Source organism: Nicotiana tomentosiformis, chromosome 7 (genome assembly GCF_000390325.3).
Source record: "Nicotiana tomentosiformis chromosome 7, ASM39032v3, whole genome shotgun sequence".
NCBI classification, from domain to species: Eukaryota; Viridiplantae; Streptophyta; class Magnoliopsida; order Solanales; family Solanaceae; genus Nicotiana; species Nicotiana tomentosiformis.
The window spans coordinates 17,401,913-17,419,313 of NC_090818.1; the positions used below are offsets into that span (position 1 = coordinate 17,401,913).

The 17,401-nt window shown below is 37.7% G+C and overlaps 1 protein-coding gene across 6 annotated transcripts in view; it reads left to right on the forward strand.

Moving 5' to 3' along the window:
- Window positions 1-16,465, forward strand: part of LOC104097571 (uncharacterized) — a 29,212-nt gene extending 12,747 nt beyond the window's left edge. The window contains exons 3-7 of one of the 6 annotated variants that reach the window (XR_011409555.1): window positions 11,931-12,001; window positions 12,807-12,864; window positions 14,424-14,492; window positions 15,269-15,325; window positions 16,182-16,465. Coding sequence is in view for 5 of the 6 variants with exons in the window: in XM_070181343.1 (XP_070037444.1) it covers window positions 14,424-14,492; window positions 15,269-15,325; window positions 15,860-16,081 (348 nt within the window). In the remaining variant the exon portion in view is untranslated. The other 5 variants (XM_070181345.1, XM_070181346.1, XM_070181347.1 and 2 more) reach the window with 5 other exon arrangements.
- The last annotated feature ends 936 nt before the right edge of the window (window positions 16,466-17,401 follow it).

The window sequence follows — 17,401 nt, forward strand, 5'->3', positions numbered from 1 at the left end:
CCTCACTCAGTCATTAATCTCTCTAGTCTTTCGGGCTCTCAATAATCATGAAATAAGCCCATGTGCATCACCTCCAAAATAATCGCATGATACCAAAATCCGGGGTTTCATACCCTCAGGACCAGATTTAAAACTGTTACTTACTTCAAGCCGTGAAATTCTTATTCTGCAATGTCCTTTCCTCGTGAATTGGTCTCCAAACACCTTGAATCTGATAAAAAATAATTCGTTTCAGTCAATAAAATTCATTGGAATTAATTCCATATGAAAATAATGATGTTCCATAAGAATCCGAAAATTAGCTAAAAAATTGCCCGTAGGGCCCACGTCTCGGAACTCAACAAAAGTTACAAAATCCAGAAACCCATTCAACCACGAGTCTGACCATACCAATTTTACCAAAATCCGACCCCAACTCGACCCTCAAATCTTCGATTTAAACCAAGAGGGTTTTCAAATTTTCCCAACACAATTCACCAATTAAATGATAAAGATAACCATGGATTCGGGTAATTTAACCAATATTGAGTTAAGAACACTTACCCCATTGTTTCCTCTGAAAATCACCCAAATATCGCCTCAATCCGAGCTCCAAATCGTCAAAAACTAAAAATTGGACGAAGTCCCATTTTCAGAACTTAAACTCGCTGCCCATAAATTTGCTCTATGCGATCGCGAACAATTTTCCATCGCCCAAGTTTTACTCTACGCGATCGCGGACTTTCCCACGAGATCGCGATGCATAACATCACAGACATACGCGATCGCGTGGACTAGTCCACGCGATCGCAAAGCACAAAACGTGTGACTTATACTCCTCTCCACTTACTCTACGCGAACGCGGCTTTCATCACGCGTTCGCGAGTCACAAAATTCCAGAGCTACGCGATCGCATCCCGTTTCACGCGATCGCGAAGCAAAAAATGCCATTGCCTTACATTAACCCTACGCGATCATAGATATCCCTACGCGATCACATAAAACAAAAACCCCCACTGACAAAATAAGCCTACGCGATCGCAAACGCATTCACGCGATCGCGTAGAAGGAAAACATTATCAGATATCAGAAAATTCCAGCAGCTATTCAATTCCAAATTTTTGATCTGTTAACCATCCAAAACTCACCCCGAGCCCCTCGGGACCTCGACCAAATTTACCCACAACTTCTAAAACATCATACGGACTTAGTCGAACTCTCAAATCACCTCAAACAATGCTAAAATCATGAATTACACCCCAATTCAAGCCTAATGAACTTTGAAATTTCTAATTTCTACAAATGACTCAGGAACCTATCAAATCACGTCCGATTGACCTCAAATTTTGCACACAAGTCATAAATGACATAACAGAAGTATTCCAATTTTTAAAATTGGATTCCGACCCCGATATCAAAAGTCAACCCCCCGGTCAAACTTCTCAAAAATTAAACTTTCGGCACTTCAAGCCTAATCCTCTACGGACTTCCAAATAATATTACGGACACGCTACTAAGCCCAAAATCACCATACGAAGCTATTGGAATCATAAAAATACAAATCCGAGGTCGTTTACCCAAAGGTCCATATCCGGTCTACTTTTCTAACTTAAATTTTCAATTATGAGACTAAGTGTCTCATTTCACTCTGAGTTCCTTCCGGACCTGAACCAACTAACCCGATAAGTCATAAATCAATTGCAAGACATAAATTTAGCAGTAAATGGGGGAATGGGGTTATAATATTCAAAATGACCGGCCGGGTCGTTACACGTATATTTAGGGAATCATCTTCTTTGTAACCTCAAGTATAGCCCAAATAGTTCTCAACAAAGGTACGAATACGGGAAACATTATAAATTTACGCTTAACAGTTAACTCTAGGCATATCATAGCCTAAGCATTCTTTTCGAGTATAAATACCTGCACCAATGCCCGCACATTGGCTCAAACCTCACATATATGTGCATTTATAGCGCGTAGATATCACAAATAATTAACGTAACTAGTGCCTCCACTGAGTTAAAATAAAATACTCACCTCAAATAGGTCGAAACCCGAAACAATATACTTCTGAGAACTCTGAGTCTCCAAATTCATCGAACACATGAATCACCGTAACTGATCCCAACTCCATTACTAGAATGACTAACACATTCTTCTTGCACGATCATCCCACAAGGAAATCTTCATAATCCTTCCGTGCCACATAACAATAATTTGAATATCAGCAGTCTATCAACCATGTGAGTACCGCAATACTAATTATATATTTGTAAGTCAAAATACAATGCGCCTTCTGAAATCCGCACCCTTCTCATACAACACCAAGTAGTAATAGTATTCATCTTGTTATTTGGAACCGCCCATGTTGTCCAACATTCGTTACCTTCTCTTCAAGACTGAACTGCCACCTTGTACATGTAAATCTAACTTCCGCACAACACATAACATCTATCTTGCCATCATGTGAAAAGCACAAGAATCTCATTATCAACTCTGGGTCACCAGCAATTTACATACCAGTTAGTTAGAAACCTTCATCTTGTTTCCTTCCCAGGAGAAAATCATAATACACAACACGTTTCCCACACCAGTAGAAAATATATAGTTTAAACCATGGTAGAAACCATCAAGAACACTTTGAAATCCATCTGCACATAACCAAGCTATTAGAATTAAATTCCTCTAACTCGACCAAACCACGTAGGTCACCAAACCCAAGAATATTGCCACCAAAACATCTGTAGAGTCTCACCACATCATAATTACCCCTATAAATACCACAAACAAAACACCCACTCTGAAAATACCTTATTTGAGTCTAAGTCCGTTTCATTGACCTTCCTGATACCGAAATATAAAATCCATAATGATATACAAAAATGCCACAAGCCTCGACACCATCCAACTTAAATCTCAGATTTTATTGCCATAACCAATTCCACATTACACCGCCCAAATGGGCCAAAAGACATGTGCCCCATTAGCACAACAACTCTCAAAGAAGTAACTCTACTTTAATACCACTTATCAAATTCATACTCCGTGTGCACTATATCATTTACAAATAACAACTCACTCGTCCCACAATTTTCACATACTCATAAGTGTAATATAACCCGTATCCAGGAATTTTCTTATTCGAGTCATCCTCGATATCAGCTTCTGCAAGTCATAACTAACCCACCAGTATGCCTCATCCCAAAATTAAACCTTTACATATAACCATGAAATTGAATTATCAATAGCAGGCTCCCCCACTTGGCTCAAAGCCATAGATTAAAACATCCCATAACTCACAATACCAATACTTTATTACTGCCATAATGCCACAGTCAGTTCAATGAAACTTCTTCTCAAACTCATGCAACGCCAACCATAAAAATACCCCAAATCATCCGCTAAGCTCGCAATCATTCTCTTGACACTCAATTCAACTTTCTCAGCCAGATTCAAATTTAAATCTCCATACATACGCCCTACTGGCAGAAAAGAAACTCTCCACTCACATATAAGGAACATACCTATGTAGATTACTCCGCAGGGGATAACCCACCTGCTTAGCCTCAAATTGGTATCTTGTTATACCCTTTCGCAGTCACAATTACTACGCAATCACTTAATTTTTCCAAGTCCAAACTTATTAACAAGACATGAGAATTTAGTTTGTCCCAAAATTTAACAACATGAAAGATCCTCCAAAACATTCATACTCGAGACTGTACGTCACATCAAATCGAAAATCAAGCACCCAATGGCCTTTCCTTTATATTTCAAGGAAACAGTTCTCGTCATGTTCAAATTGTCTTAACACATCCCGCGGTCACATCATACCCGTCACACAGCCATTCCACCGCTCATCGAGCCACAAATTCTACTCATAGGGTCGTTACCGGACATAATTGTACAAGCTGCAACTAAAGCTACCAAGCTTAAGCTGCGGTCTAAACCTGGCCTCAAGTCCTCCAGACTGGCCCATCACCAAAACACAGAATACACATCTCGAACCTCATTTATAGAATCACAAGTCGGCGATGCACAGCTGATATCGAGCACTCATGTGCGCATACAAATACGTGGAAGGAATTCAAAGAGTTATGTCTCAAGCTGAATCAATCCCGCACGATAAGGAAATAAAGATGGGAAGTATATATCCTAAATGCCCTGTAGCCTCTCGAAGATAGGTATGGACGTCATCATACCAATCCGCAAGACTCTACTAGACACTTGCTCATGACTTGTAGAACCTATGAACCTAGAGCTCTGATACCACCTTGTCACGACCCAAAATCCAACCAGTCGTGATGACACCTAACCCCAACCCGCTAGGTAAGCCAATTACCAACTATCTGATTCCAATGAAATTAATAAGGCAATTAATTAAAAGAAAGTATCTAAAACCAATACATTTCCTCAAGAACTGGTAGTACAAATCATGAGCTTCTAAGAATAGAATTTACAAAGCAGAAATAAAATAAATACATAGTTTGTTTGAATAGTACATAAACAGAGTTTTTATATATCTAAGGCTACCATGAACAAGAGGCAGCTACAACAGGAACGCAAGTACATCTTCAAATCCGGCAACCATCGAGCACAGCAACAATAGCAGCCAACATCTGCACGCAATGTGCAGAAGTGTAGTATCAGTACAACCGACCCCATGTATTGAGTAAGTAACAAACCTAACCTTAGGTTGAAAGTAGTGACGAGTTTTTACCAAGGTCGGGTCCAAAACCAATAGTCCATAACAACGTAAATCAAATAATACAAGAAGTAACTCAGAGATAAAATTCTCAGCTCGTTCATGATTCTAAAAATAGTTCTTCCTTTCAAGTACATCAATGAAAACCCAAATCGTTTACCGAAGTCGCCAAAAATATGAATAAGTTTGAAAACAATAGTTTTTAAAAAAATCCTTTCAATAATAAAGGAGATGTTTCATTTTCTTTCCAGATAACCCGTGTAAAACAAATGCATCACTATGCCCATCTAGCAACATGTGTGAGAAATCATAAATGATGTGATATTTTACAGCATGAGAAAAATACATCTCTATGCATGTATGTCATGTGTGCATCTCAATGCGATGCAGCTCAGTGATAAAATCATATGAATACTCTCAGAATATCACTTCACTCAGTCCTCCCAGTCACTCAGTCCTCACAGTCACTCAAGCCCCACAATCACTCAATCCTCCCAAATCACTCGGCACTCGCACTCGGCACTCACACTCAGTAGGTACCTGTGCTCACTAGGGGTGTGTACAAACTCCTGAGAGGCTCCTTCAACCCAAGCACTATAATCTGCTCGGACAACTCACGTGTTGCACGGACAACTCACGTGCTATAATAATATCTGGATCCGCACGGACAACTCACATGCTATACTAATATCTGGATCCACACGGACAACTCACGTGTTGCACGGACAACTAACGTGCTATAATAAGCCAATCTGACATGCTGCGGCGTGCAACCCGATCCCATAATTATCCTCACAATCAGGTCGTCAGCCTCACTCAGTCATCAATCTCTCCAGTCTCTCTTGCTCACAATGTCATGAAAATTAGCCCAAAAATGATGATATGATGTATCAATAAATAGCAACAGAGACTAAGAGATGTTATGAAATGAATGAACATGACTGCGTATGAAATTTCATTTTAAACAATTAATTTAACAACAATATGACCTATGTGGGTCTCAATAATACTGGCACATAGTCTCAGCATGATTTTTAACATGATTCTCAGCTCAATTTCTTTAACACATAAAACTACATAGAAAATGCCAAGATTATTTGACTACAAAATTTCACAAAACCAATAACATCACAATTTCTATAGTGCACGCCCACACGCCTATCACCTAGCATGTGCGTCACCTCCAAACAATTCACATAATACGTATATTCAGGGTTCATACCCTCAGCACCAAGATTAGAAGAGTTACTTACCTAGAACAAGACGAATCCAAATTCCAAGCAAGATCAAAATACTCCAGAAATTCCATTATGCACATATAAACTCCTAAACTGATCGAATCTAGCCACAATAAATTTGATTCAGTCCATACAAATTATAGAAATTTATTCCATATCAAAATACTAATTTTTCCACAAATATCTTAAATTACACTCAAAAATTACCTGTGGGGCCCACATATCAGAACCCGACAAAAGTTACAAAATACGAACGCACATTCAACCACGAGTCCAACCATATAAATTTTACTCAAATCCGACATCAATTCGACCCTCAAATCTTCAAATTAAACCAAGAGGGTTTTCACAATTTTCCAACTTAATTCACCAATTAATTGTTAAAAACAACCATGGAATCGAGTAATATGATCAATATTGAGTTAAGAACACTTATCCCGTTGTTTTCTCTAAAAATCTCCCAAAACTCGCCTCTTCCCGAGCTCCAATCCGTCAAAAATGAAAAATGGGACAGTCCCATTTTCAGAACTTAAACTCTCTGCCCAGTCATATGCTCTACGTGATCGCGAACATTCCCACGCGATCGCGAAGAACAGTTTTCCACAGCCCAAATTTAACCCTGTGCAATCGCGGACTTTTCCACGCGATCACGATGCACAACATCACAGACCTACGCGATTGCGGACTCAGCCACGCGATCGCGAAGCATAAAACGTGTGACTTCTACCTCAGCTCCACTTACTCTACGAGAACGCGACCTTCTTCACGCGTTCGCGAGTCACAAAAATCTCAAAGCTACACGATCGCATCTCGCTTCACGTGATCGCGAAGCACGATCGCGAGGCACAAAACCTCTGCTGACCAACTAATCCTACGCGATCGTAGACGCATTCACGCGATCGCGTATAAGGAAATCAGATACAGATATCAGAAAATTCCAGCAGCTGTTGAAGTTCAAATTTTGATCCGTTAACCATCCGAAACTCACCCGAGCCCCTCGGAACCTTCACAAAATATACCAACAAGTCCTAAAACATCATACGAACTTAGTCGAGTCTTCAAATCACATCCAACAATACTAAAAACACGAATCATACCCCAATTCAAGCCTAATGAACTTTGAAATTTCAAGTTTCCACAAACAACGTCGAAACCTATCAAATAACATCCGATTGACCTCAAATTTTGCACACAAATCATAAATGACATAACAGACCTATTAAAATTTTCAGAATCGGATTTCGACCTCGATATCAAAAAGTCAACTCCCCGGTCAAATTTTCTAAAAATTCAACTTTTGCCATTTCAAATCTAATTCTACTACGGACCTCCAAATAGTTTGCCCGACACACTCCTAAGTCCAAAATCACTATACAGGGCTATTGGAATTATCAGAATTCAAGTCCGAGGTCGTTTACATATAAGTGAATATCCGGTCAACTTTTCCAACTTAAGTTGTTTTTTCCAATTATGAGACTAAGTGTCTCATTTCACTCCAAAATCCTTTCGAACCCGAACCAACTAACCCGATAAGTCATAAATTAACTGTAAAGTATAAATTGAGCAGTAAATGGGGGAACGAGGCTGTGATACTTAAAACGACCGGTTGGGTCGTTACATTCGGAGTGTTCATTAAAGGTTAATGGAAGGATTTCGAGGAATTTGGTGAGTTGATTGTTCTAGATCATGTCGATGAAGGAAGAATCTTGGTGGGTTCCAGGTTTATGCAATAGTAGCTTCAAGCATACTATTGCATGGTCGTCTATTTGTAAGATTTCTGGTTATCGGCATATTGATGGGTTATTACGACTAAGGAAAGAGAACATCAGTGGTAGTTTGAGCAAGCGATTTGAGGAATGTGTGCTATAGTTGGCCTTATCGATTCATGCTCAAGCTTTGGGAAGACTCAGGATTTATGCTTCGTGTAGAGGCGAGTTACAAGGGAGATGATTCGGCCAGGTGCTTCTTTGAGAGGGTGCTCATGTGTTAGCAAAGCCTTGGGGTTGATTATATTCGGGACCAAGTCAGAGTGGATGACTCTCAATAACGGTCCTAGTGGATTCAAAAGTTAAGGTGTGGTGCCTAAGGATTTCGAGTCCATAGTATGGTTGAATATCGGGCTTTTGCAGCGGATTATGATAAAGGATCTTGGAGTGTTCCGTGTCATCTTTGGTCTACTGGGAATCATGAGAGGAAGGGGAGCATGTAACTTTGGATTTATAGAAGAATCATCAGAATGGGTGTATCAGTTGAAGATGCGATTATGCGCACAAGGAGGGTATGAAATGGTTCGTGGGTTTTGAGACAATGTGGTCTTGTGAAATAGGATCACTCATGACGAGTGCGGATTGAGTTCGCCATGTTTTGAATGGAGCTATTATTATTCCTAAGGAAAGTCTAGGGTAAATTAGAAAGATTTAGGTCGATTAGCAATGGTTGAATCGGCATAATGATGTCAATGATCAGCTCTTTCAGTGTGTTGGGTTATTCATGTGATTTGTGACAGTACGTGCAAGGTTTGACGGTCGCCGTAACTGATTTTATTTGGAGGCTTTCGAGTATTATGGCATGTTATGTGCAGATGGATCCCGAAAGATTTATGGTGGTTTAGACCACTACTTGAGTTTGGTATTTTCTGTGGATATGAGGATTCAGTCGCGTGTTGCGATAGTTCTCTTGGAATGAGTTAAGTAAAAGGTTTTTATGTGATGAAGTGTTTACCCTATTAGTAGTTCGGAAGTTAAGATGAAATTCTTGTACTCTTGTGCATTGGCGTGATTAAGTGCAGTGATCGGCATGGGATTCGGAAGTTGATAATCAAGGTTGCAGTTTGGTGTCGACAAGAATGTCAAAATCTCGGATGAGCGGGAAAGGATTCAGATGGTTAGAGTAAGCTGGTATTGCCTTTAGCGTCACCTGAGATCGGTGTCTTGTGTAAGAGGCTTTGAGTAGTGATTTTGGATTTTTGATTTGCTTTACAGCATTTGTGCAGCCGGTGGTATGGATGTGCAGACTTGCTATCTGGTGCGGAAGGTCTTGGGAGCACGTCCTACAAGAAGATTGTATAAGTGTGACATGTAGTCACTTGATTGATCGAAGAATGGAACCAAGTATGGAGATTGTAGTACTATTGTTCATGTGAGAATTTATGCCTGGAGGGCGCTCGGTTCATTTGGTTGTGGACTATGGAGGTTTGTTCCGGATATGATAGTTGTTCTTGTGTGTTATGTGGAATAGGGTTATTATGAACCCTTGAAAGGTTATCAGACTAGTACGGTGCGATCTGAATCGTCTTGAGGTCTGTGGGTGGATCTAGATATGAATGTGGGATCTATGTCGGGCCGGAGGTGTTCATTTCAACATAGCGCTCCTTATAGAAGAGTATTTGGACGTTGGATGTTAATTCATCACCGGCTACTTCATGTAATACTATATTGTGCTGTGTGAGTAGTGAAACGGCTTGTTAATTTCATATGTATTGAGGTTCCGTGCAGCGATGGTGTTGTGTGAGCAGGATGGCTCTCGAGATGCAGATCATATATCGCACCTTAGTTGTGCTTGAGTTTTGTAGCGCATGGCGCTATCTGTCTCCCCAGGAATGGTATTATGCACTTGGCGTGCTTGTGTCCAATATACTGGTATATTGTTTAGATCGGGTTGCACGCCGCAACAGTGTGATGTTGAGTACAGTCCCCTATAGCTATTTTTGTGTGTTTTGTTTTCCATTTTCTGAGGAAGGTTCATGACACCTTTTTGGTTGTCTAAATTAGTTACGCGGGTTGAGTAATCCTTTCTAGAGTTCATTTTCCTTAGGTATCACGTTCGGGTTTGTAGCTTATTGGCACCCTGTGCATCAGATGAGACTTTTAGAAGTATCTAAGATGGCTTATTGCCTGAACAACTTATACTGGTGAGACGAGATCATTGGACGTGGGATCAGTGCAATCAAATTTATATGAGGCACATTAAAGAGAAAAAATCGTTATTTGGTTCATAATGAGGTGATGGTTCTTGTAAAGAGGAGAAACTCGGTGATTTGTTGACTTGGCAGTTGGTTATGAATTTCTACACACCTCTTCTGTCGTGGCGACATCGCAAGAGTTGGAACAGGACTTATATATGTTTTGAGGTGCGTTGTGGGCATCAGATTCGTGGGATTTCGCTTATTGTTATCATAGGACGTTATTATGGTCATGTGAATTATACGGTGCATGGTGTGAATTCAGTAAGGGTATACAATCATATTTGGTACAGTTTGTAATGATTGATACGGTGTTCGTATGCTGGAAACATGCCTAGTAGAGAATTTCAGATGTTAGAATTTGGCTCTAAAGCTAACTTGACTGAATAAAAGGGAGAATCTTTAGATTGCTCGAGCTAATGTGCTCAACTGGATTGTGGTAGCACGGGTAGGTGCACGAGGTGTTGACCAGTGATTTCGGTTAACTCCAGAGTAGTTCTTAGCACGTTCGAGGACGAATGTATGTTTCAGTGGGAGAGAATGTAACGACTCGTTCGGTCGTTTTGAGCTCTAGTGCATCGTCTGGTGGTTTGAGGCCATGAGCAGCTTCATTTCAAGTATTATGACTGGTACGCATGATCGGAATTGAATGTCGGGGAGATCAAAGTTGGTATTGGAAAGAAAATCCTCATTTTGAAAGCCTTAAGTTGGAAGAATTGACTAAGATTGGATTTTTGAGTAAACGACCTCGAAAACGAGATTTAAAGGTCCCAACAGGTTCGTATGATGATTTAGGACTTGGGCGTATGTTCAGATCGGGTTTTGGGTAACCCGGGAGCATTTCGGCGCCTATTGTGGAAAATAGAATTTTTAGAATAATTTCATAAATTTGGGTTGAAGTACATTTTAATGTTATCAAGGTCCGTTTGGGATTCCGAATCTGAAAATAGCTCTGTATGGTGATTCTAGTATTGGAAGCACGTCCGGAAGTGGATTTAGAGGTCCGTAGGTCATTCGGTGGAAGTTAGAAATTTGAAGGTTTTTGAGAAGTTTGACCAGAAGTGAACTTTTGATATCAGGGTCGGATTCTAATTTTTGGAGGTTGGAATAGGTCTGTAATGTCAAATGTGACTTGTGTGCAAAATTTGAGGTCAATCAGACATAATTTGATAGGTTTCGACATCGAATGTAGAAGATTGAAATTCTAAAGTTCATTAAGCTTGGAATGAGGTGTGATTCATGAATTCGACATTTTTTTTATGTGATTTGAAGGCTAGACTAAGTTCGTAATGTGTTTTGGGACGTGTTGGTATAATTGGTTAAGGTCCCAAGGGCCCCAGGTGGATTCCGGGTGGATAACGGATCGAATTTGGAATTTGAAGAAGAGTTGAGGCAATTGATATCTGGTGTACCCGCACCTGCGACGTTTTGACCGCAGGTGTGGAGGGCGCAAAAGCGACATTAGAGTCGCAGAAGCGGGGCAGGCTGGCCAATAGAAATAGATAGTACCTCGCACAAGTGGAAGCAGGCGCAGAAGCGGAAGGTTTCTCGCACTTGCGAAGCCGTAGGTATGGCTACTTGACCGCAGGTGCAAAGGACGGGGCTGGGCAGTGTGTTCTTTAAAACGAGAGCTTGGCTCATTTTCACCTCAATCCTCCATGAGAGCCGGTCTTGGAGCGAGTTTGGAGCTCATTCTTCGTCATCAATATCAAGGTAAGTGATTTTCACTTCTTTTAAACTAAATACATGATCATACATGGATTTGAACATGGAAATTAGTAGAAATTGTGGGGTTTTGGTAGAAAACCTAGAATTTGATATTTTTGGATTTTGACCACGATTTTAGGCGTGGAATTTGGAATAAATTACATATTTGAGTTCGTGGTGCCATGGGGTAAAGTTTATCTTCAAAATTTTGGAATTCGGGCACGTGGGCCCGAGGGTGATTTTTATCAACTTTTCGATCGGGATTAGAAATTATTATAAATTGGATTATAATGAGTATTAGAGTAAATCCTTATGGGTTTGTATATTTATTGGCTAGTTTTGTAGCGTTGGGCATCGGTTTGAGTCGCCGGAAGGGCTTGGGAACCGGTTAAGGAGCTGCGGAGCAAGGTAAGTCTCTTTTCTAACCTTGTAAGAGGGAATTTACCCCATAGGTCAAATAATTCAATATGTGCTTCTATTTGTGGGGGCTATGTACGTACGAGGTGACGAGAGTCCGTGCGTAGCTACTATTATGCTTATGTCCGGGTAGTCTAGGACCCAAATCACGTTATTCATGCGATGCTTGCATCCTACTTGTTAATTTAACTGTTTAAAACATATTGGAACTTGATAAAGGAATTTCAAAAGGGTTATACTTCACCTACTTGGGTTTTGGACGGGTCACTTGACCGTTAATAAGAATTGATATTTCTTTAAACATCAAACCTAAATAAATCCTTGATTTGGTTGTCCGAATGTGTTTATCTTTTGTGGAACGGGCCGAACGCCTCGGCAGATTAAATTGATGCATCTATGGTTCGCGCCGTTCGACCCTCCGGCAGTGCACAGTTTAATATTATATTGGATCGGGCCGTACGACCTCGGCATGATTTGCGCATGACTTAATTGATTGTTTTGGAATTATTGATAATTGATATGGCCTCATTGGCCGGAGATATAAATCGTTAAAAGATGAAAATAAATTTGGAAATCCCTTATTAACAAGAGAATTATTTACCTGCTTCATGTTATTGAGTTTACCGTTGCCTTATAAAATCCATAATTTATTATATTATCAGTATATTATTATTGGACTACTAGTAAGTGTCAGAGTCGACCTCTCGTCACTACTTCTTCAAGGTTAGATTGGATACTTATTTGGTACACGTTGATTTACGTACTCATACTACACTTGCTGCACATTTTTGTGCAGGTGCATATATGTCTAGCAGCCTTGCATTCGCAGAGGTGTGGTCAATGCGGAGACTTAGGTGAGCTGCATTTCCATCTACGATCCGCAGCCATCAGAGTCCCCTTCAGAATTACTTATGTATTTTCCTGTCTAATTTGTATTCTGGACAGGTGTTGTATTTTATTTCATCTTCCTAGTTGATGCTCATGCACTTGTGACGCCGGGTTCTGGGATGATTATGGGATGTTCAGTATTGAAATTGGAAAACATTGTTATCTACTCTGTAAATTTATCCTTTACTAGTTAAATTGAAGTAAATTTACGATTTTAAAAATATTAAAATGAGAATTTAATTAACTATTTAGTGTTGGCTTGCCTGACAATGGTGTCCGGTACCATCATGATCTTTAACGAATTTTGGGTCGTGACATAAGATCTTCGTACATACTACCCTCCCCATACCCCACTAGTAGGATTATACTGATTTTGTTGTTCTTAGTTGTTCAGATTTTATTTTTGAAGATTGTTAATCTTTTTAACATGATAAAAGAAGAGAGTCGACTAGGTTATTTGACCAACATAGAAATAGTAGATCAATTTATATATAAAAGAACAAATAAATAATAAACGAGCACAATGGACATAGATTTTGTTTGGGGGATGAGACAGAGTTTGACAAATTGATGGATGGAAGAAAGTTCATTTTTTTGGGGCATTTCTTTAATTTGTTTTGCTTTTTCCATATCTCAAATATGAGATTTTTGTGTTCTAAAAATACTTACTAGGTTTCTTCTTTCCTAATTTTTAGGCTCTTTAAGTTTGCTTGCAAAGATATGTTTGTAATACTTAAGCTTTATGTATAGAAATAATGGTATTATTTAAAAAGATTGGATTAGTATGATCTCATTTACTAGTTCAATCTAAAATAGATCTAAATCAAGTTCAATCAAACATCAATTTGATACTTATTTTTTAAAAGTTATATTTATTCAAGATGTCAATTATGGTATTCTATAGTTTGATTATGCTTAGTCATGATAAAATATTAAATATTGTGGCGATAGAGTGAACTAGTTTGTAAGATTTACTTGAAAAAAATAAAGAAACTAGATATGTTTTTTGCCATGCTCTGAATTAATACATTTGTATAGTCATTAGTAAAGTGTATAAATTATAATATATATTCGTATTCTGCGATATACTCTTTCTAGTTTCTATCTATAAGTATTCTTTTTTAGTTGATTTTTTTGCTATATATATAGGTTATTCTTAATGGATAAGAGTTGGATAAACATATTGCATAGGAATGATCCTCTATATGAGAATGGAGCCAAAGAGTTTCTTCATTTTGCCTCATTAGATAGGCCTAATGCATCTGAAATCTTGTGTCCATGTCGGAAGTGTCGTAATATGAAATTTATCCCGAAAGAGTTGATTGTTGAACATATTGTGGTTGATGGATTTCTACCTAGTTACGTTAATTGGATTATTCATGGTGAAACATCATCTTCATCAATATCTGTGGATAGATTAGATAGAGGTGATGAGATACAAGGCTTAGCAAATATTTATTGTAATTAAGATAATCTTGTAATTTAATTTTCTTTTAATTGTAGTAATCTTCCTCTTTTGTGATAGATTTCTGATAACTCAATGGACGATCACCAACAATCACTATCACCTGTTTCACTTGTTCATTCAAATATGGTGAGTTCGTAAACTCATTTTAACTATATCGTTTTCTGCATACATTCGAAGAGTATAGTTTTAACTATGTCAATTTTTACTTTAGTTACGTAAAGCTTCAAAATAGCATTTTAAAATATAGAGACTATTTTACAGTAAAAAAGATTATGAGTATGTCCTCTCAAGGGGGATCATAGGGGCATATGTTTCTTGTCAACAATTGTTGCCCTCTTTCTTTGAAGAGTCAAGGGTGTCACAAGCCACTGAATCTTAGGAGCTTTGCTCGTCTTTTTCCCGTTTTTGGTAGTGAAATTTCGGCGGTAAGTGTTGACATACTTGCTGATATCATATTCCTTGGAAAGGTTGAAGAGCTCTCTCATCTTTGAGGCATGTTCTTATGAAAAAGCATCACAACTCTTCAGGCTTTTCTGCAGCTTACACTTAAGGATAGAGTTTCATTTTTTAAACTTGTGTTTGACGATGATGGTGGCATTCTTGTTGCAGCTGTGAAGAAGTTAGCTTCTTTTTCCTTTTTGTTAATTGATAAGATTCTCATCAAGCATGATTTTACCCTTCTACATAAGGTATTTAGCATTTTGTAGAACCTGAAAGAAAGTGTAAGTTGAAGACTCTTGCCTAGATGAGGGAAATAAAGAGCTATGATTGAAACGCCATCATATTAGGAAATAAAAATTATTATATGACTTTGTCCTATTTTTTTGTATCTTGTATTCATAATTTTCTAAGTTGTAAATTTTGTAAACTACCAGAGTAACCAATATAATATTTCTTCTCAGGTTGACATAATCAAGAAGACTGGAGTTAATGAAGTTGGCACAAAGAAAAAGAAGCGGGTAAATTTGAAAACATTACAAGGTTCTTATTCCTCCTTTTCAAAGGGAGAAACCCTTCATGTTATAGTTTGCAAAACTTATATAACATTCATTAGATTTCATCTCAGTATACCATTTACGGAAACTAATATTTCAGAATTCAACCCTCCCCTCTCCCACCCTGTTTCTGCCTCAGTCTCAAAGAAAAATAAAAACTAAAAGAGTAGGGAATGGCTTTCTTAAGTGCAAGATAAATTGAGAATAGTTGAACATTTTCTTTTCCTTGGTAAAGGATAAAACTGTGGTTTGTATTGAACACCATTTTTCTAGTACAGAATCTATGTTGAACTCTGATATGAAAATGCATTATTGACTGTTGATATAGCATTTGTTGCAAAAAATTCATTATTATCTTAGAGGTAAATAGATTCTCCTAAGTGAACTATCTCATTTAGATTTTGTTTCAACCTTTCTTGGGCAGGTAGTTTTATGTGTGCTTACTTGTATTTAGCTTTTTAGGCCTGATCGTGTTTATATTTAATTAAATCTTTGCAGAACCTCCATCGGGTGGAGTTATATTTTCTCCCTTCCTCTCACATCCCCCCACAACCAAAAAAATATCATCAACTGCATTATGATATTATAATATTTCAGTTGTTGTTCGGTTTGGGCAGTTGCGTTCATTTTCTTGAATTTTTTGCTTTATGTTGTCTAATCTTTCTCTCTTCGTTGCTAGTATTACATTCATTATCAATTTGTTTCTCTTTTAGAACATGAATCGGTTATTATTTTTGGTATTCCAATTGTTTTAGAGGAGGAAAGAATTCACTTTATTATAAAGGTATAATTCTTTTTTTTCTTGTCACTTTTTGTGCAGCATTCTTGAAGGAAGTGATGTCAATTACTGGTAATGAAAAGCTTGACTTATGGAGAGTTGGTTTTATAAGATTTAGTCCAGAAGTTGAGAAAAATTAATTCGAATTAGGAGTGATCTTAAAGTACTTACACATTGAAATTACTATCTTTTATGATTTAGTTAGATTTGAGTTTTACGTGAGAATAAATTATTTGATTTGACATTATCTATCTTGTACTAAGTACGTTTTATATTGCTACTTTGTTCTTTGGTTAGTGTGCTAAAAGATATTTGCTTTATATTTACTTCATGTTTGTTATAAAAGTTGACATTTGTGAATGTAAATGTGTTCATGATGAAGCTAAACAGAGCATTATTATTTACATTGTAAAAAATATGATACCGACAATAATTTAAATGTCAAACATTTAATGCGACATTTTGCTATGTTGTAAAAGATATGTCACTAATTTTTTTTTAATAACATTCACATAAAGTGGAAACTATATTTTGTATATGTTGTGAATTTTCTTAGTGACATTTACCAAAATGTCGGAAATTTCAATACGACATTTTGTGAAGATCATACGTAAATGTCGTATTGTTTTAGTAACGTTAATCTAATTGTCGAATATTTTAAGTGACATTTCCTATATGTTGTAAACTAAATGTCGTAACATTCTTACCGATATTTACCTAAATATCGTAAATTAAATATCATAAATGTCTTCTTGATATTTACCTAAATGTTGCAAAGTAAGTGTCATAAATTTCTTATCGACATTTACCTAAATGACGTAAATAAATGTCATAATTTCTTATTGACATTTACCTAAATGTCATAAATTAAGTGTCATAATTTCTTACCGATATTTATCTAAATATCGAAAAATTACCGATATTGAAATTAACGACATTTGATGCAAATGTAAATTAAATGTCGGTAAATAAATTTGTGACATTTAAACAGCTTAATACGACATTTATTAAACGTCGTCATATCTCCACTTTCTTATAGTGAGTGATCTAAGTAGATGATAGATTATATGTACCTTGTAATATTTTGATGATCTAACAAACTTAATGACAAGAACCAGATAAGGAACCTGATACACACCCTCAAGTACGTGGGAATAACAAGTCTCAAGCTGGAGATGTACATCAACTCTTCAGACGATAAAGAAACAACAAGGGGAACAGGTGGACATCAGTTCCCCTGGTGACTGTACCCAGTCAACTCT